Here is a 21759-nt window from a genome sequence, read left to right as displayed (position 1 = left end):
GCCAAACATTCGGCCTACCTATCTTAGGATGCTCTTTTACCTTTCTGATTTCTTCTGATTTCTTTTTTCTTGTGTAATTGCAGCTTTGGCTTTACAGATAAAGTCATAAAGAAGAGCCAGTGTCCCATCGGAGTTTTTGGTAATGGTTTCAAGTCAGGCTCCATGCGGCTAGGAAAGGATGCTCTTGTCTTCACCAAGAACGGGGGCACTCTCACTGTTGGACTCCTATCACAGACGTATCTGGAATGTGTCCAGGCCCAAGCAGTTATTGTACCAATTGTTCCATTCAACCAGCAAAACAATATCCTTTCTGGAAATGGGAAATGTTAGTTAAAAATTAATCTAACCTGACAATTTTGATAGAAACCTCTTTCTTCAGGTCAAATCCAGCTATCAAAAGTTTTCCTATTTAAAGAGGTATTCAGATGTCTTAAATTTAACTAGAATTTCACCCTATTAAACATTGTTAAATTAAATGGATCATTGGAAGAAACTGAGAAATGTTTTTGTTATTTTGCAGTTTTCATTGTTACATGATTTGATCTATATACTATCTCTACCCCCTCACCACTCCTACAGTATAGTTCCCTGGGGCCTTCTCTCTTTTTTCCCCATAAAAGTAGTTATATTTGTGTCACCCTCCTAGAAACATACTGTTCATTAGCTTATCTGACAGCTGAATAGCTGATTTTTCTATAACTGGGCAAGCTATTATTTTTGTTAGATACCAGGTTATCTTTATGCAGACAGTATAGCAATAAAGTTTGAACTCATTGCTTCCAAAGAGTCTAAAAACTCAGACTTTGATCTGTTTCCTAAGTATAGGGCCGTCTTAATTTACATGGAATTTTTGAAGCAATATTCTGCAGGGGTAACTGATTTTGGTATTAGTCTCTATAATCTTTCTGCATTTCCCCCCGCTTCCCTTTCTTCTGAAGCAGTAATGTTCATTCTTTATATCTTTATGTCTATATTTTGTCTAAACATGCAACCCAAAAGGCAGATCTTCCTGTGATAGCATCCTCTGAAGATGATAATTTTTCTTTGACTATACTTGGTTTTACAAAAAATGATTATTACTGAGGATTCCTTGCCTAGCCTAGAAGCCATCTTGAACTATTCAATTTTCAACAGTGAAAATGACCTGCTGTCCCAGTTTGATGCCATCCCAGGCAAAAAAGGCACTCGTGTTCTCATTTGGAACATCCGCAGGTATAGTATCCAAGAGTGATAGATTCTAATAAACAGAAGCAATACACTGAAGCATATTTTAATAAATCTCTTCTATAGAGAAGCAGAGTAGATAAATTTTGATACATGTTTGTATCTCATTGCATACTTTTCCTTAACTTTCTTAGAACCACAGCTCTGTTTGAGACAGTGCTTCTTAGTGGTAAAATTTGCAGCTTAATAATGTGGAGACCTGTATTCATATCCTGAAGCTGTTACCATCAAGACAGTTCAATATTATTCTAAAATCTTCCAAATCCATTATAAATATCTATCGTATATTCACAGACACTGTTTAGAGGTAGGTCAGTGATAGTTATTTCACCTATTTGACAGTGAAAATGAAGTATAAGGAAGAAAATTTAGGGTAACAAAGCACAACACAATCTTAAAATAATAAGGACATGTGTATTTGTGCTTTCAGAGTAGTTGGATCAGAAGTAGAAAAATCTTTGAAGCAGATAAATTTGAACTATAATGAAGTTGACTTCAGGTCATATGTTTAGAGCTAATAAAGCTACCTAGAAATTGTTTAGGCTATGTCATTTGTCTCACCTTGTCATGTTAAATGAAATAGTGTCCATTGAAACCAAAAAGCCTTTAATATAAAATAGAAGTGCTACTTTTATGTTTAATACAATACAGTATCAGATATATTCATTCTTCTTTTTCTCCATAGGTCAAGTATTTTGCCTCATTTCTTAGTTGGATAAAACTTAGTTAAAAAACTGTGGTGGTCCATATAGAAAGTACTTTGAATTAAAAAGAAAAAAAAAAGTAAGGTAATTTACATCCTCCTGTGTCCTACTAGAAAAACCTCAAGTAATATAATTTATATTATAAAGGATCATTTTCCTGAAGTATTTCAAGTGATTTAAACGCATTCTCAGCAGACTTTTCTCTTTGTATAATGTTTCTCAGTTTATGGTACTAGGTGTTACATAAATAAGATTCCATGGTCAAATAACTTTGGGAAAAGCTGGCTTAAACAGAGCTTACCACATAACTTTATTATAGCACTTCTGAGAGGCTTTAATATGCTAACATTATTTCAACATACAGTGAAAATATTTAAGAGAGCAATATAGTATGCAGTTTCCAAATTTTAAAAAACTGTCTCTCCAGACCTCTTTTCCTTGGACAGTGAATGGTGAGGGCCATGGGGGACAGGAATCTCCTCAGAGTACATTTGTTAGAGTGGGATGGGTAGCAGGAATCAGGATTATCCTGGAAAATACAGAATACACTGTTATAATGACCTGAGCTTTATACAGGATATGTATGATAGTAGCTCTGGTTCAGTCCTGAAAAAGGAGCTACATTTTCAACACAGCAACTCTGAGCCTCTGAAGCCTCAAGTATGAAGAAGGTGTCCCTAGAGCTAGAGGTGGCTTTGGAAATCAGAAACTGTCTCTCCAGTTTTATTTGATTATACAGACTTTATATCTTTATTTCATATTTAAGAGTATCTTGGGGGACTGCCATTACACAGAACAAATTTGGGGGACCGTTATTCTGATATATGTTTTTTCTCTGTAATCCATCATTTGTTTGGAGTTTTTTCCAGTAACAAAGATGAGTCTTGGCTTTTTCCTCCTGGCAGTTGTTAGTGATGTAGCCTAGGGTCTTGGAATAGACCATATTTAAGTGACCTGAAGGGATTATGAGAAGAAATATCCTTGGGAAAGGAATATGAGTACTATTATATTTAAATGACAATTATATAAATGATCTCCTAGAAGACTAATAAGGATATGTTGTTTCTATCACAACCTTTTTTTTTCTTCTAAGAAATAGAATTAGATCTGGGGAAATCTTATTAGTCCTTATACTATTACTGAAGTTAGAAAGAGTAGATTTTGATTCATCTGTTTATTCAGTTGGGGGAAATCATGTTGAATGACCTAATAATTCTATATTAAGATCCTGCATCAAGGATAGCTGATGTATCCATTTGATTTATCAGATCACAGACATCCCCACCTTTATTTTTTTTTCTTTCCTTTGCTACTTAGTATCACACGTCTATGAAACATATCAGAATTGTTTAGACTGGAAATACCCTTAAATATTGTGTGATCTTCAAAGCAAGTAACACATAGTTCCTTTGAACTGGTAGTCAGGGAAAGAAATAGGTATCTGAGTTTTGGCTCATGTTGTTTCTTTTCTCTTGGGTTCCTAGTGCATTTTTGTCCTTTGGAGCCAGTTTTTGTTAGATTGGTACTTCTCTCTTTTACCCAGAAATAAAGATGGAAAGTCTGAGTTGGACTTTGATACAGATCAGTATGATATCCTGGTAACAGACTTTGGCACAGATGAAAAAGAGACTGGTGGCGTTTCCTCTGAGCTGCCAGAAACAGAGTACTCATTACGGGTGAGTAAGAGTGGTTTTTCTTCAACAATGAGAGGTAAGATGTCCTGTAACATGAAAATATTACAGAACAAAATCTCACTTTATAAAGATGACAACCTTTTAACCTTATACTCGGATTCCTTTTCACTGTCTGCACTCAAACAGCGTAGCTAATGTAGTCAGCAGTACTTAGTATGGGAGTTGATGTAGAATAACAAAGTATACAAACTGAGCCAAATCTTTGCTCAGATGAGATCTCAGATGCTAGCAGCGTTTTATGGGGATGTCAGTAGAATTGGCAATGTTGTGTAATAACTTTCCCTTCACTGTTCCATAGGCATTTTGTGGCATTCTATACATGAAGCCACGAATGAAAATTTTTCTGCGTCAGAAGAAGGTGACTACCCAGATGATTGCTAAGAGCCTGGCCAATGTAGGATATGATATATATAAACCTACCTTCACAGTATCCTTTCAACTACGTGAAACTGACCTCTTTGCTTCAGGATTAGATTTCCAAGTTGGCACATAAAAACAGAAATCTTTCCTTTTCCAATTAAAAAATGTGTGTTATACTACAAGCCCTATTTTACTGTATTCTAAGGAGATATTTCTAAAGCCAACCTATGCACCAGTTTTATCAGAGATCACCTGGAAATTATTAAAATAATACAGCATCCTGAGTCTTTAGAGATTCTGGTTCAGTAGATTCTGAAATCTTTTTTTTTTTTAAATAAGAAATATTTCTTAATTTAAAAATCCTCCACAGATTATAATGAGTAACCAAGTTTGAGAATCTCTACTGTAAGGAATGATCCACACTGTTGTGTTTGTATAGGAATTTTGTTACATATTAATTGATATGTAAAAATGTTGACTTAAATTTGTTGCAAAATGTTGACTTAAATTTGTTAATCTTTTGGATAGGCTATGAGTTTTGCTGTAACAAGTCCAGACTTATGTTGATAGAAGTTAGGAGATGGGAAACCTAGGGTGAGAGAAATCTTCAACAGATTTGACATGGATTTCCTTGTACTTCTCATAATTGCAGCCATTTAGAGAAGTTAATTACTCACTTTCACTTCTGCCCCCTGATTGCCTTGGGAATGAATTTCAGACACTTGAGGAATCTTAAGGCAAACTATGGAAGTTAGGTCCATCTTTGTTTATGAATTTGGGGGCCAAACAAGTGTTTGAAAGGATGAGAATTCATAAGTACTTTTGAAGAATTGCTCTTGTCATTTACTTTCTAGTAATAAGCTCAGCTCTTGGCCCAAGAAACCTGTTCACACACTGTTTACTTTATCAGAGGCATTATCTAGCTTACTTTGTCTTTCTTCCCTTGACCAAAAATTAGAAAATGCTGTTCCCTTTTTAAATAGCCATATGGTTGTTACTCATAAGCAGATTGATTTTCTCCTTTTGGAGAACACAATCCTTGTCTACTATGGAAGTTTTTTTTTTTTTTTTAATTCCTAAACACACCCAGATTAACAAAGCCAGAGCTAACATCATTAGCATCCATAGGTAAATTAGTTATAATATCACTGTATGGAGCTGGGATCTTAGTGCCTTAAGTTTAACAGAGCCAGTCTAAAAAAGTGCTTTTCAACTACTGTTTCAGGATATACTATATTTCTGCCTTCAGCTTCTTCCTCTTATGGGTTTCTATCAGGAAACCTTCTAAGTGTTCATTCTGTATATACCTCAGCTCTTCTCAGCCTCCCTTCCCATTAAACTAGTTACTTTCCCCTGTTAGAATTTGGGCTAAATGAATTCACTATTCAGTTCAGTTCAGTTCAGCCGCTCAGTCGTGCCCGACTCTTTGCGACCCCATGAATCGCAGCACACCAGGCCTCCCTGTCCATCACCAACTCCCAGAGTTCACTCAGACTCACGTCCATCGAGTCAGTGATGCCATCCAGCCATCTCATCCTCTGTCATCCCCTTCTCCTCCTGCCCCCAATCCCTCCCAGCATCAGAGTCTTTTCCAATGAGTCAACTCTTCGCATGAGGTGGCCAAAGTACTGGAGTTTCAGCTTTAGCATCATTCCTTCCAAAGAAATCCCAGGGCTGATCTCCTTCAGAATGGACTGGTTGGATCTCCTTGCAGTCCAAGGGACTCTCAAGAGTCTTCTCCAACACCACAGTTCAAAAGCATCAATTCTTCAGCGCTCAGCTTTCCTCACAGTCCAACTCTCACATCCATACATGACCGCTGGAAAAACCATAGCATTGACTAGATGGACCTTTGTTGGCAAAGCAATGTCTCTGCTTTTCAATATGCTATCTAGGTTGGTCATAAATTTTCTTCCAAGGAGTAAGCGTCTTTTAGTTTCATGGCTGCAGTCACCATCTGCAGTGATTTTGGAGCCCCAAAAAATAAAGTCTGACACTGTTTCCACTGTTTCCCCATCTATTTCCCATGAAGTGATGGGACCAGATGCCATGATCTTCGTTTTCTGAATGTTGAATTTTAAGCCAACTTTTTCACTCTCCTCTTTCACCTTCATCAAGAGGCTTTTTATGAGTAAAATGTAATTTCTAATAATATTTCTCTAAAGGTCACTGAGGGAAAAGATACTGATGCTAACTTATTTATTCCTCAGTTATCAAAGGCTTCTTCTCCCATCTTGTCCTTTCCCCTCATAATAATTTGGGAACCTCCTACTCCAGTGTACTCCCACATCATAATTTAGAGTTTGAAAGTGTATAACGGAAACAATTTGACAGTCTTTATCTTTAAAGTGTTAATTTTGTGGTGTAGAATTTTGTTTTTTTTGTTTTGGGCAGTTTTGCCCTATTTCGTTTTTGCATTGGAATGGGGTCTTACTTGTGGTTTGATTTGGGCTTCTGGAGACCAGGACATGAGATGTTGTGAGCCAAATATTATTGTGTTATGTATCACTTATGTCATGTCTTCATATCATATCTGGTCCATTTATCACATGGATTTGATGCAAGTAGCTTGTTACTTAGAGATGATAATGGAGATCAGTTTTTGAAAAAGTAACAAAAAATTTAACTCATTTAGACATGAAGATTTCTTTTAGTATTTGTTTTAATGAAAATCTCAGTTTCTTTCTCTCCCCTTTATCTTTCTCACTCCCTTACCTTGATTTTTAAATCAAATAGGACTTGCTGAAAATTCATAATTATTCATATTTATGTATAATTAGTTCTCTTTGTTTCATTTATTCAAGCTTGTTAACTTCTTCCCATGAAATAGATTACAATAGGATTAGTGTGCCTTCCAGCAGAATTATTGTCCTTTACTTTTGAAAGTGATTTTGTTCCTTGTGCTTTTGCTTTCATTGTGTTTTGTATGATTAGCTGGACATACCTTATTGCTTATAATTGTGTTGTGCCATGTATTTATCTAGTAGTAAATTAGGCAGTTAGCAAAGGTTAGGTAATGTTTTGTGTTTTATGAATTTTTAGATCACTGATGATACTTTGATATATTTTCTTAGTCTTTTTATGCATATATTTATAGTACATATTTTTAAGTGATACTTATTATTATATTCTGAACATTTCCTAATATTCCCAAATATTTTTCAAGGGCATAATTTTAAGAACTGTGTAACAGACCATGTGGCTACACTAACATTTATTTAGTCATTCCTTTATTGTCAAACATATAAATTATTTGTTTTTAAGCTGTTATAAATCATTGATAAATCTCTATAACTCATAAACCTTTATGGTCTTCTCTCACTATTTCTGTAGTATAAATTCCTGAAATAGAATTACTTGGTCAAAGGTTAAGAATATTTTTAAAGCTGTTGATACAGATTTTTAAAATGCTTTGTAAAAAGTTTGTACCAGTTCATATACACTGGTGGTTGATGTTTTTTTGCTATAATATAATGCAAAATTTTGTGTGCTAAAGCCTCTGGTGTTTGTCTCCTTAATGATTTTCTTCTCAGAATAAGCAGGTGAAAATAACTTTTGGGTTCTCTTGCAAGGATAATAACCAGTTTGGAGTAATGATGTATCATAACAACCGCCTCATAAAGTCTTTTGAGAAGGTGGGGTGCCAGGTGAAGGTGAGTAGTTCATGTTTCTTTGTCATAGAAGGCTGAAAAGAGTAGGAAGAGGATTTAAATTTTGCAAAAGTGATAAAGTAATGAATAGCTTTTTACTGCCACCTTGAGATGGTTGTTAAATCTGATCCTGGAATTCTGTGTTATCAGTGAGCTGTCTTATGTTCAGAAGCTCTTTCTACTTTTCATTCTTCATAAATGTTAACCCAGGAGCTCTACTGAATGCATTTTTTAGCTCACTGTTAATAAGAGGTAGAATGAGAGCACCAGCAACTCTGCCACGTGTGTAAGTTTACTAATGTTTGAGGTAGCGCTTTCCATTTTCTTGTGGAGACAATAAGGCAAAGTGGAAGATGCATAAAATTTAGTGTTTGATGACCAGGATTTGAGTCCCAGCTTTTCCAACTAAAAGCCATGTAACCTTGGCTACATTGTTTAATTTCCCTGTGGCTCAATTTTCTTACCTGTAAAGTGGAAACAATAGTAGTTTTACTTGATCTACCTACCTTAGAGTTTACCAAGTTGAGAGATTTAAATGGAATAAATCATACAAAAGTGCTTTATAATTGAAGTATAGAAATATTACCATCATCTTCAAGTTTTAATGACAACTTAAAGTGGTAATATCCATAAGTATCTTATTCATCCCTATTTTATAGATAAGATTGCTAAAGCACAAAGGATGATAAGCTGCTTTATGTTACACAGTAGGACAAAGTTTTACATACGACCCAGGAGAGCTAGTTTGCAGCCTGTATTTCTTTTCATTGTTGTATCATCTTTATACAACTTGTTTGTGTGCCAGTCTAATTACACTTTGACTCAGTTCCTTCCATTAAAGAATACAAAAATGATTTTAAGTCCAAAAATCTTTCGTATCAACTTGTAATTAATCACTACAGGTGTGACTCTTTCACAGTTATTTGGTGGCCTTACATATATAAACATTGTTTTATTTTAATAGAGTGTGATGATTACATAGCATCCTTAATTTTTTTCAGATGGAGTTTGGTTTTAGTTCCTTAGAACAGGAGTATATAACCTTAATTTTTTTTTTTTTTTAGTATTATCATTCTTTGTTCAAATGGAATCTTATGGCAATCCCTTAATATAAAACAGATGAAAGTGCCTTGAAGTAGCATGGGTGAAGTAGAGTTTTCCTGGAAAATCCTAGGGAATCTATGGATCACAGTTTGAAAATCTCTGCCCTAAAATTTGGCATAGGTTCCAATTCATTGTAATACTTGCAGTCTATTGGAGTAAATTCCCAGTGTTTCTCTAGATATTACTGGCCTTTCCTTGCCCATGAATGTTATATAACCTTTCTGTTATTGTTTGGAATCAAAAGGAAGTGCCTCTAGGCAGTCAACATTAATGTAAGTGTTGAAATTACTATTTTTCTTCTAAGCCAACTCATGGAGAAGGTGTGGGAGTAATTGGAGTCATTGAGTGCAATTTCTTAAAACCTGCCTACAATAAACAAGACTTTGAATACACCAAGGAGTACCGGTGAGTCACTCCCAACCTGAGGTGTTTCTAATGGTTTGTTCAGATATGATTCTATTCTCTGAAAACTCTAAAATCATCTCTTAAAACCAGCCAGATAAGTTAACTGAGAATTCCTTCAAATCTATTTTCTAAGATTATAAATAAAATGATTTGATTTTTAAATTAAACCTCACTGATGCATGATGTATGGAGCCCAACTGAAATAAACTTTAAAAATTATGGAAAGAGTATAGGGATTATTTAGTAAAATACTTATGGTGAAACAGTTTTTAAAAACTTTTTATTTTGTATTGGGAAATAGCTGATTAACAAAAAATGTGATAATTTTAGGTGAACAGGAAAGGGACTCAGCCATATATATTCATGTATCCATTCTCCCCCAAACCCCACTCACATCCAGGCTGCCGCATAACATTGAGCAGAGTTCCATGGGCTATACAGTAGTTCCTTGTTGGTTATCCATTTTAAATATAGCAGTGTGTACATGCCCACCTCAAACTCCGTAACTTATCTCTTCCCCCCAATCCTTTCCCCAAGCAACCATAAGTCTGTGAGTCTGTTTCTGTTTTGTAAGTTCATGTGTATCATTTCTTTTTAGATTCCACATATAAAGGGTATCATATGATATTTCTTCTCTGTCTGACTTCACTCAGTATGACACTCTCTAGGTCCAACCATGTTGCTACAAATACCATTATGTATTTCATTCATTTTTTTTTAGGAGACAAAGGAGTTGTTAAAGCCAGAGTATAATAGTTTGTTTTAAAACTTGTAGGGAGGGATAGATCATACATTCTTCTTTCATCAAGTATTATGAGATATCCCCTCTGCCATTACGGACATAAGAATGAAAGTTAAGAATCCTAGATGCCTATGAACAAATAGGATGCTGCTGCTGCTGCTAAGTCGCTTCAGTCGTGTCAGACTCTGTGCGACCCCAGAGATGGCAGCCCACCAGGCACCCCCGTCCCTGGGATTCTCCAGGCAAGAACACTAGAGTGGGGATGAGATATATGTAAATGCTGTGTATGTGTTAAGTCACACACACAGCATTTAGTCGTGTCTGACTCTTTGTGACCCCATGGACTGTAGCCCGCCAGGTTTCTCTGTCCATGGGATTTTCCAGGCAAGAATCCTGGAGTGGGTTGCCATTTCCTCCTCCAGGGGATCTTCCCAACCCAGGGATTGAACCAGCATCTTTTATTTCTCCTGCATTGGCAGGTGGGTTCTTTACCACTGGCACCACCTGGGAAGCCCCTATATGTAAATAAGAAAGTTAAATACCTATAAAATAATTGTATTAATGAGGGTTGTATGCCAAATGGGAAGCAGCTTTAAATAAAGCCTAAAGGAGTCAAGGAAGGCTTCACAAAGCAGAATACATTTGAGCTGAAACTTCAAGGAAAAGTTGGAGTTTGCTAGGTGAACAAAGCAGGGGGAGGACATTCTAAGCAGAGGAAAGTATGTGAAAGGGCAAAGGGTGTTCTGGGAGTATGGAGAAAGAAGGCGTGAGGACTTTTGGTGTTGTTTTCCTTGAAATCTCAGCAGCAAATCTTTTGTTAGAGTGGAGGGAAAGTAATTCCCCAAATCTTTTTTTGTTTTGTGTCCAAACTATAATAAAATTAGTTAAACGTTGTGCCTTAATTTATACAAAACCATAAGAATTTTAGGTTTACTATTTGACAGACTGATAACTATTTGGATGACAACCTCAGATTAATTTCAGGGTAATTGGTTCTTGGTCCCTAGGGCTACTCAGTGATTATGATAACTGTCTGCCCTTAGTTTAAGTAAAATAGTCTTTTAAACATGAGTCTGGCCCATAATGGAGATCTTTGATTCGGACTTGACTCACAAGAATGAAAGTTTAGGAATGACATCAGTTTGGCAAAAGTCCAGAGCCGAGTCATTCTATTTCTCTTGAGTGAAAGGAGTAGTGAATTTCTGGTGATTAACCAAATAGTTGAGATTTGTGAAATCCAAATGTTAGATACTAAAGCTATGTAACATCCTCCTATGCCATCTCTGCCACCCCTGCATCTACCTTTTAAATTTTAGAGGTATTAGACTCTTGGTTTGTGATGTTTCATTTCAGTATGATGAGTTTTAGGTGATGGCAGGGGAATCCAAATGGAGGTATTCCATAGAGAGTAGGTTTATTCAGTTAAATATATGGGACTTCTGGCTTACGTAGCTTAATATCTGCTGCACATTTTATTAAAGACAGAAAACTAGCATACTATCCTGCATACAGAGTCTTCTGAGGATGAGAAATTTGTGTAACTCACCCCAATTCTGACATCATTTCCCTTTCCACTATGTTTTATATTCACTGAAAAAAGTGTTTTGTTAATATATGAGGGAATTTGAGAGGGTGATTAGAGAAGATTGTCTGCCATCACAAACGCATCCTAAGAGTATTTATTATAGATTTCAAAACTGCTAAAAGAGGTTTCAGCCATCACACTGCTGGAATGTCTACAAATAAATCACTTGTAATATCACTTTTAATAGTTGTGGGTATCAAATTTCAGCTGCAACTACTAGGGCTCAAACTTACAACATTTTTAGAGTGAATTTCAGCTTAAGAAATGCAATCAACACATACTAACTGAGCACCTGGTGCATGGCACAGTGGTTAGGTTTTGTGGAATTTTCCAGAGATATTTGAGACACAGTTGCTGTCTTTCAGGAGCTCACGGTCTAATTGTAATGACGGATTGTCACCAACATGAAACAGAGCAATTAACTGTTTGATTATTTGGAACTAAGTGGTATGGTACAGGAAACATTTGCTGATAGAACAGATAGGGAAGGTTTTAAGTAAACAGTGTGACTTAAGATTTGCCTTAAAGATACAGCATTTAAAAAAGGGAGGGAGGGGAATTCCAGGATGAAATTATAGCAGGAGCTAAATCAGGCAATGACAGAAACTCAGAATGGGAAGAATAACATAGGGCCCTATCCTAAAGCAGGGATTGGCAAATCTTTCTGTGAAGGGCCAGAAAGTAAATAGTTTTAGCTTTATAGGTGGTGTGGGCTCGGTCACTACTACTCAGTTGTGCTGTAGTATGAAAGTACTCAATTCTGCTGTAGTACGAACACAGCCACAGACATAAGTAAAGGAATGAACATGTCTGTGTTCAGTACAGTTTTGTTTATGAAAACAGGCAGCAGCCTGGATTTGGCCCACAGGTTGTAGTTTGTTGACCCCTTCCCTAAAGCCCCACTTCCCAAACTGTGTGCCAAGCTGCACATAATGAAGTCACAGGGGAGCCATGGGATATTTAAAATTTTTGAGGGGAGTACAGTGGTACTTGACTCTTGCCTATAAGCAGTAGAAATTGTTTTCAGTTGCTGTCATAACAAATTACCACAAACTTAGTGCCTTAAGACAACACTGATTTATTGGCTTAGAGTTCTGTAGGTTAGAAGTCCATCTCAGATCTCACTGGGCTAAAATCAAGGTGTTGGCAAAGCTGCATTTATTTCTGGAGGCTCTAGGGGTGAATCTATTTTGTTGGCTTTTCGAGCTTTTAGAGTCTGCCGGCATTCCTTGGCCCATGGTCCTCTTCCTCCATCCACATTCAAAGCCATCAATGATGGGTTGGGTCCTCATATCCTATCACTCTGATGACCTTGCTTCTGTCATCACATCTCGTTTGATTCTGACTCTTCTGCCTCACTCTTCCACTTTTAAGGACCCTTATGACTGTGTTGGTAATTCAAGATAATCTCCCTGTCTTAAGGTCAGCTGATGAGTAACCTTATGCCACCTGCAACTTGATTTCCCCCTTGACATGTAACCTGATATATTCACAGGTTTCAGGGATTAGGACATAGACATCTTTGGAGGACCATTATTATGCTATGACAATCTGCTCTCTGGCCTCCTAAGATCCACTTACATCACACATGCAAAATACATCTATCCCATCCCAGCATCCCCCAAAGTCTCAACTCTTAGAGCAACTTAGTCTAAGTTTTTAATGTCCTCAACTCACAATTCCCAAATCTCATCTAAATCAAATATGAATGATACTGAGTCTGATGCATCTTGGGGTAAAATTCCTCTCCATCTGCAGGTGTGTGTCTTTTTAAAATTTTTTTGTATTTTGCTTCCAAAATACAATGGTGGGACAGGCATAGGATACCAATTAGAGATGTTCCAGTTCAAACAGGGAGAAAATTTGACAGAAAAAAGAATCCAGGCAAGCTAACTTCATTAAATTTCAAGGCCTGGAAATACTCTTCTGGGGCTTTCAGCTCCACCCTTTGGATTTAAGGCTCTATTCTGTCCTCATGGCTCCACCCTCAGACTCGACTTTACTTTTTCTTGAAGGATAGCATGTATTTATGTGTGTTTCCCAGGAGGCTCAGTGATGAAGAATCCACCTGCCAATGCAGGAGACATGGATTCAATTCCTGGGTCAGGAAGGTTCCCTGGAGGAGGAAATGGCAATCCACTCCAGTATTCTTGCCTGCAAAATCCCCATGGACAGAGGGGCCTAGTGGTATAGTCCATGGGGTCACAAAAGAGTTGGATGCAACTGAACACAAACACACACACAAGCGTGTATTTGTAGCTGAGTAGTTTCATCTTGTTTCAACTTGTTTCTTGACTGTAGAGTTTTGGGGGTCCAACAACCTTCTTTCACACTCTCTCTGTCCCTTTCAGGCCAATTTAGCAGGGTTTTTTTAATTTATTTATGTTAATTGGAGGCTAATTACTTTACAATATTGTAGTCGTTTTTGCCATACATTGACATGATAATGTACCATTCTCAAGAACCTTGTGGGTCTCAGGTATATATCATGGATACTTATTCAGACAAGAGATTCTTGACAGATCTTTCTTAGATAGTCCTATTTCTATTCTTCTGCTGAGATGGTGGTGGAGATCTAATTCATATGTTCAATCTTTTCAGAGAACTTTTCGTATGACTGAGTGCTTTGACCTTTTGATCTTCCTAAGATATTAGCAAAAGGTTGTCCAGCCACTGTCTTGGATTTACATTTTAGCATCTTTTGCAATCTGAATAAGCTGAGACTATCCAAAATCATTAAGTCCTGGTTCCTTTTTTATTGAACAGTTCTTCCCTCAGTTTATTTCTTTCTTCTCATATTTTATGTAAGCAAGCAGCCACTGCTGCTGCTGCTGCTGCTGCTGCTGCTAAGTCGCTTCAGTCGTGTCCGACTCTGTGCAGCCCCATAGACGGCAGCCCACCAGGCTCCCACGTCCCTGGGATTCTCCAGGCAAGAACACTGGAGTGGGTTGCCATTTCCTTCTCCAATGCATGAAAGTGAAAAGTGAAAGTGAAGTCGCTCAGTCATGTCCAATTCCTAGCAACCCCATGGACTGCAGCCCACCAGGCCCCTCCATCCATGGGATTTTCCAGGCAAGAGTACTGGAGTGGGGTGCCATTGCCTTCTCCGAAGCAGCCACTAGACCATACTTTTAGCACTTTGCTTGGAAATCTCAACTAAATGTCCAGTTTTGTCATTTAGGAGTTCTGCTTTCCACCTTGTATTGGATCCAATTCTGCTAAGCTTTCTGCCACTACATAACAAGTTTTCTAAAAACATGTTGCTAATATCCTTCTGAGCCTTTACCAGCAACAATTTTAACATCCATAATTCTAACAATCTGTTCCCAGTGACTTAGATATACTCTGAGGAAGTTTGTGTTTTTTTTTCTACCATGATCTGCACTTCTGAGCGCCCTACCAGTGGAGTGTTTAACATCCATATTTCTATAGTCTATTCAAGGCAATCCAGGCAATTTGTGTAATGTTCTTCAAATTCTTCCAGCCTCTGCCCCACTGCCCAATTCCAAACCACTTCCACATTTTTAGGTATTTGTTATGCTAACACCACACTTCTAGGTATAAAAATATTTAATTACTTTTGATTACATTGTATCTTTGTGAATCTGGATTTTTGTGATTATTGTGATAAAAAGCAAGCAATACACAAAAAATCAGTGTTGAATAAGAAATTAGGGATGTTGTGTCCAATTTGATTCCAAGGTTTGAACAATTGTTTGATATCCAATAGGCATACCCATTCCATTAAAAGTAATTGTGGCTATTTAAGATTGAAATAGAAATATTTTAATATATATATTTTCAGATGGACACTACATTTTAGTCCATACTTATTATTTGTACATAACTGTTTAAGAGTAAATGGAACTAGTACATATTTCTTGAGACCTAAGGGTGCCATGAAAAACTTGAGACACTACAGGTACCATGAACTGAGACAGTTGGAGAACTTCTGTCTTAGAGGGACGTTGGCTAGAGTAGTTGATACTTTAGGCAATGAGAATTCATTGTTTATTCTTGAATAGAGGGGTGACTTGAAATAATTGTGTCTTAAGAATATAATACTTATATACTGCTTTATGGCTTATAAAGTGCTTTACATGAATTATATCAATTGATAAACCTGGAAACAGGGTGCAGGATAGGTTAAAAAGAAGTATATACTATTTGAATAATCTAGATGTGAGGTGAAGGTCTGAAATAAGACTGCTGTGAAAAAGGAAATATATGACTGCTGCTAAGTCGCTTCAGTCATGTCCGACTCTGTGCAACCCCATAGATGGAAGCCCACCAGATTCCCCCATCCCTGGGATTCTCCAGGCAAGAACACCGGAGTGGGTTGCCATTTCCTTCTCCAAAATATATGACAGATACTATGAAAAAAAGATTTTAAAATTTGGTGATATATTAATAATGGCATAAGGAAAATAAAGGAGAGGAAGATTCAAAGGTCATTTTAAAATCTCAAATTTAGTAGATATTAGCAGATAGAATAATGAGATTGGGAAAAGGAACAATTTCGTGTAATGGCAATGGTTAGATTGTAGGGGATTAAGACAGGAGTATGAAGAGAAGATAGTGGATATAGACCACATATACCAGGATTGGGGAAGTGAAAGGAAAGAGATTAATAGAACAGTGGAATCAAACCAGGTTTTTGCAAGAAGGAATGGAGTTTCAAAATTTATGATAATGGTGTTTTGATTGAGCTGGTATTAATATTTACACGACCATGTGCATTTGTTAAAACTTATAGAACTACACATTAAAAAGATAAATTTTACTCTGTACCATAAATGTCACCATTTAAAAATGACTACTTTGTTGGTTTTGGTATATTCACAAAGTATGTGGACTAGAGCCCGCCACGCCCCTCCATCCATGGGATTCTCCAGGCAAGAACACTGGAGTGGCTTGCCATTTCCTTCTCCAGGGGATCTTCCCTGACCCAGGGATCGAACCCGGGTCTCCTGCGTCATAGGCAGCCGCTTTGCTGTCTGAGCCGCCAGGGAAGTCCATACAACCATCACCACTATCTAATTCTAAAGCATTTTAGTCGTCTCAAAAAGAAACATCTTGTCGATTAGCAGTCACTCCTCATTTCCCCTCCTCTTCAACCCCTAATGACCACATAATCTATTTCCTTTTTTTCCTTTTTTTAATTATGGTAAAATACACATAACATTACCATCTTAACCATTTTTAAATGTGCATTTTGGCGGTATTAAGTACATTCATATTGTTATGCAACCATCACCACTAAAGGAAAGTTACATGGCTCAAAATAGCCTGGAGTTAAAACTCCCCTCTGGGTCCTCCCTACCATTCTATGCAAAACAAAGAACTCTCTCACCCGAAGGAAAAAAAAAAGGACATTAAGGTTGAGTACGTCCATCTCCCAGCCGGTCCAGCCTCTGGCCGATCTCCAGAATTCCTTGCCCCAGCCATTTAAGAGATAACTACTCCAAACAACCTTGGAGAAGAACAGGCCCCGTAAGACGGTAGATTTCCACATATGTGCCTATATATACTTACTCTGTTCTTGGGTTAGTGCAGCAGCTCACTAATCTGACTGCTGCCCCTTCTGGCCTCATTAAAGGTGATCTGTTCCTGTAAAGTGCTCGTCTCGTTCTTTTTCCGAACCTCGCCTTCTCTAACTCCCTTACCGTACAACCACCATCATCTGCAGAACTATTTTCATCTAGCAAAACTGAAATTCTGTACCTATTAAACAATAACTCCTCATTCCCACCATTCTGCTTTCTGTCTCTATGAATTTGACTATGCTAAGTACCTCATGTAAGTGGAATCACACAGTATTTCTCATTTTGTGACTTATTTCACTTAACATAATGTCCTTAAGTTGCATCTATGTTGTACATATGTCAGAATTTACTTTTTAAAGGCTGAGTTTCCTTTTTTAATATTCTTTTGTTTGTATGTACTATACTTTGCTTATTCATTCATTTATCAGTGGACACAGGTTGCTTCAGTGTTTTAGCTCTTACGATTTATAGTCTATTTTGTCTGATACTTATATTAAATAGCTACCCTTGCTCTCTTTTGGTTATTATTTACAGGGAATATCCTTTTCTATCCTTTCATTTTCACTGTGTGTCTTTGTATGTAAAATTAGTCTCACATAGACAGCATATATTTTGGCCTTTTTGTTAAAACCCATTTCACCCATCTCTGTCTTCTGATGGAGAGTTTAATCCATTTACATTTAAAGTAATTACTGATAAGAAAGGATGTCTGTCATTTTGCTGTTTGTTTTCTATACATCTTATATTTTGTTCTTCATTTCCTGTATTACTGTCACCTTTTATGTTTAGTTGATTTTTTTGAAGTGAAACATTTGAATTCTTCTCATTTCCTTTTGTATATATTTATAGCTATTTTCTTTGGGGTTACCATGGGGTTACATGATGCTGTGAGCAGAAGCAGCAGAGATCAGAGCACAGATCCCCAATATTTGGAGGGAGAGGTCCTTTTTGCCTATCCTGGTTCCTGCAAGCTACTTTTGAAATGTGTGCATAGCCATCTGCCATGGGGCTGGGGTAGGAGATGGGTAACTACTACTGTGCTAAATGCTGAGATTTCCCAATTTGTCATCCAAGCATTCCCCTGGAAATTATAAGCATTCGATAGACTCCAGAATTCCAAATGGTTACATTAGACAGGTTCTGCCAGTGTAATGGAGAAGGCGATGGCACCCCACTCCAGTACTCTTGCCTGGAAAATCCCATGGACGGAGGAGCCTGGTGGGCTGCAGTCCATGGGGTCATGAAGAGTCGGACACGACTGAGCGACTTCACTTTCACTTTTCACTTTCATGCATTGGAGAAGGAAATGGCAACCCACTCCAGTGTTCTTGCCTGGAGAATCCCAGGGACGGGGGAGCCTGGTGGGCTGCCGTCTATGGGGTCGCACAGAGTCGGACATGACTGAAGCGATTTAGCAGCAGCAGCAGCAGCCAGTGTAAATATTGTCTTTTTGGGAAGGCAGATTCCTGCCTCTTACTCCACCAGCTTTCCAGAATCCCATGCAATCTTTTTTATTTATTTAACCATTTTTTTAATTTTGACCATGCTTGGTCTTCATTGCTGCGTGGGTCTTCTCTAGCTGCAGTGAGCAGGGGCTACGCTTCATTTGCCATTGCAGTGCATAGGCTTCTCATTGCAGTGGCTTCTCTTGTTGTGGAGCAAAGGCTCTAGGCATGTGGGCTTCAGTAGTTGCAGCATATGAGCTCAGTAGTTGTGGTGCATGGGCTTAGTTGCTCCTCAGCATGTGGGATCTTCCCAGACCAGGGATCGAACTGGCGTCCTCTGCATTGGCAGGCAGATTCTTAACCACTAGACCACCAAAGGAAGCCCCTGTAATCTTTTTTTAAAAAGCAGATTTTAAATAAAACTTTAATAGAAAGCAAGAAATAATTCTTCATCTGTGACTTCAGGAAAGAATATAAACATAGAGGTCGGTGTGCTGGTAGGTCGGGGGGGGGATAAGAGTTTATAAGAAAGTTCATTTAATCTTCTCTGTGTAGTCAGAATCTAATATGAGCAAGGTGGAGTTAAGGAAGAATTCCTCTTAAGGAAAGGTCTACAAAATCTTGGGGGAGTTATCTGAGGAGTCAAGAGATTTTTTAAAAAATGCTAAATTTGTAGTATTTCAAGTATGTATGCACAGCTGTACATTAAGTTGTAATCCTGAATTGTAAAATTAAACAGAAATTAGTCACTAGAAATTGCCAGTTTTTCAAAGTAAAATTCAGATTTTCTACACATCATACTGTTTTACCCTGGGTCTGCTGTTGTTCATTTAAGAAGAGAGATAAAGGAGAAAGGGCAAGAGCCATAATTGGGGCATAGCCTCTACTAACAGCTGTGTCATAGAAGGTTAAAGGGGACTTTGTTACCTATTGCTGCTGTAACTGCTGTGATCAGCATTCGGATAAAGAAGAACTATATAGACATGTTTTAAGTTACTGTTTGATTGATTTGTAATAGGTAGGGTGCAATATTTGATCCTCTGACTTTGAACTCGGCCCTGAATTGTTTACATGTAGTGATCTGACAGTTGAATAACTCCCCAACTACTAATCTGCAGTGTAGTCTTCTGTCGTTGTATCTAATGTCATTTCCCCTCACTGTGATTCTAAAATGTGGAGAACACAGTATTTTTTAGGACTTGTAACCTCAGATATGCAGATAACACCACCCTTATGGCAGGAAGCAAGGAAGAACTAAAGAGCCTCTTGATGAAAGTGAAAGAGGAGAGTGAAAAAGGTGGCTTAGAACTCAACATTCAGAAAACTAAGATTATGGCATCCGGTCCCATCACTTCATGGCAAATAGATGGGGAAACAGTGAGAGACTTTATTTTCGGGGGCTCCAAAATCACTGCAGATGGTGATTGCAGCCATGAAATCAAGACACTTGCTCCTTGGAAGAAAAGCTATAACCAACCTAGACAGCATTAAAAATCAAAGACATTACTTTGCCAACAAAGGTCCATCTAGTCATAGCTACGGTTTTCCCAGTAGTCATGTGTAGCTGTGAGAGTTGGACTATAAAGAAAGTTGAGCACTGAAGAATTGATGCTTTTGAACTGTGGTGTTGGAGAAGACTCTTGAGAGTCCCTTGGACTGCAAGGATATCCAACCAGTCCATTCTAAAGGAGATCAGTCCTGGGTGTTCTTTGGAAGCACTGATGTTGAAGCTGAAACTCCAGTACTTTGGCCACCTGCTTCAAAGAAGTGATTCATTGAAAAAGACCCTGATGCTGGGAAAGATTGAAGGTGGGAGGAAAAGGGGATGTCAGAGGATGAGATGGTTGGATGGCATCACTGACTCAATGGACATGAGTTTGAGCAAGCTCCGGGAGTTGGTGATGGACAGGGAAGCATGGTGTGCTGCAGTCCATGGGGTTGCAAAGAGTCAGACACGACTGACCAACTGAACTGAACTGAACTGACCATCTTATCTTTTCAACCAAAGTGACTATTCAACATTATGAACTTTGTCATTTTGACACATATTTTACAAAGGCAGTAGATTCCCATCCTAATTGCTTGAAGTGTAGATGTTCAAACCTATGCTGAATATTCTAAATGGCTGGTTTCCGTTAAGTGGGAGCATCTTAAAGATTACAAAATTATTCAACAAATTCTTAACATTGACATGCTTCTTTCTTTTTCTTTCAGGTTGACAATAAATGCCCTTGCCCAGAAGCTCAATGCTTATTGGAAGGAAAAGACCTCCCAAGAGAATTTGGAGACCTCAGCCATAGTCAGGCCAATACCGTGAGTAGTAAATTTAGAATATAAAAGTATCAGGGGTAGCATCTCTAGGGCAAATGGAAGGAATAGGAAAAGATGATGCTTTTCACATAAGGAAGTTGAATTAACTAAAAACAGGAAATCACAGGTACTAATTTCATCATTCTCTAAACCTCTTCATTTCTGGTTTAACACTTGTGTGGTTTGGATCATAAATATGATGAGTTTAGTATTGTCAGTTTATCCTGTCCTCAGTGTAATATAATGGAAGATGATGACCATTTGAATCAGCTACTCCTTGGTTGAAAATTTAGATCTACTTCTTTTTTTAATTTTACTGTATATTATCTAATGTATTAAAATTGTTTTCAGGTCATAAGATCTATAAATGTTATGAATATTACTTCAAAACCTAAATAAATGAATGTTGTATTTTCTATTTCCAAATAATTAGGCAAAAATCATGAAATTAAATCATGGATAAAAGTCTATTAGTTTTTGGTTTGTTTTTAGATTTTATTGAAGTATAATTGATTTACAATGTTACATTAATTTCCTCTCTACAGCAAAGTGACAGAGTTATACATATGTATATTCTTTTTCATATTCTTTTCCATTATGGTTGAAACAGGATATTGAATATAGTTCCCTGTGCTGTACAGCAGGACCTTGTTATTTATCCATCCTATATATAATAGTTTGCCTCTGCTAATCCCAAACTCTCATTCCTTCCCTCCCCTAACCCCCCGCACCCCACCCCCTACCTTGGCAACCACAAGTCTGTTCTCTATTAAATCTGATTCTTAATAGTTGAATGAGCTTAGGTAAGTAAGTCACTTCATCTCTCTGAGTATATTAACTCATGATTGACCAGAGACGTATTAATATGTCTTGTTACCCGAATGTTATATTTTTAAATTTTTTAATTGGAGGAAAATTACTTTACATTTGACTGGAGACATATCAGTATTCCCTTACATATTCCAGCCACAGGTGTTAATTTCTGCAAAA

General features: G+C 37.5%; 1 protein-coding gene across 2 annotated transcripts in view; it reads left to right on the top strand.

Annotated features, from left to right (window-relative positions):
* The window catches only part of MORC4 (MORC family CW-type zinc finger 4), a 60647-nt gene that overhangs the window by 13192 nt on the left and 25696 nt on the right, over positions 1-21759 (top strand). For both annotated transcript variants that reach the window (XM_055563514.1, XM_055563513.1), the window contains exons 4-10: positions 84-301; positions 1065-1212; positions 3472-3604; positions 3921-4049; positions 7516-7635; positions 9041-9141; positions 20674-20772. In XM_055563514.1, coding sequence (XP_055419489.1) covers positions 84-301; positions 1065-1212; positions 3472-3604; positions 3921-4049; positions 7516-7635; positions 9041-9141; positions 20674-20772 — 948 coding nt within the window. The remainder of the gene's footprint in view (positions 1-83; positions 302-1064; positions 1213-3471; positions 3605-3920; positions 4050-7515; positions 7636-9040; positions 9142-20673; positions 20773-21759) is intronic.

The sequence above is a fragment of the Bubalus kerabau genome, chromosome X (assembly GCF_029407905.1).
Source record: "Bubalus kerabau isolate K-KA32 ecotype Philippines breed swamp buffalo chromosome X, PCC_UOA_SB_1v2, whole genome shotgun sequence".
Lineage (NCBI taxonomy): Eukaryota > Metazoa > Chordata > Mammalia > Artiodactyla > Bovidae > Bubalus > Bubalus kerabau.
The sequence above is the reverse complement of the archived record's forward strand: the minus strand, read 5'-3'. Positions and strand labels throughout refer to the sequence as shown.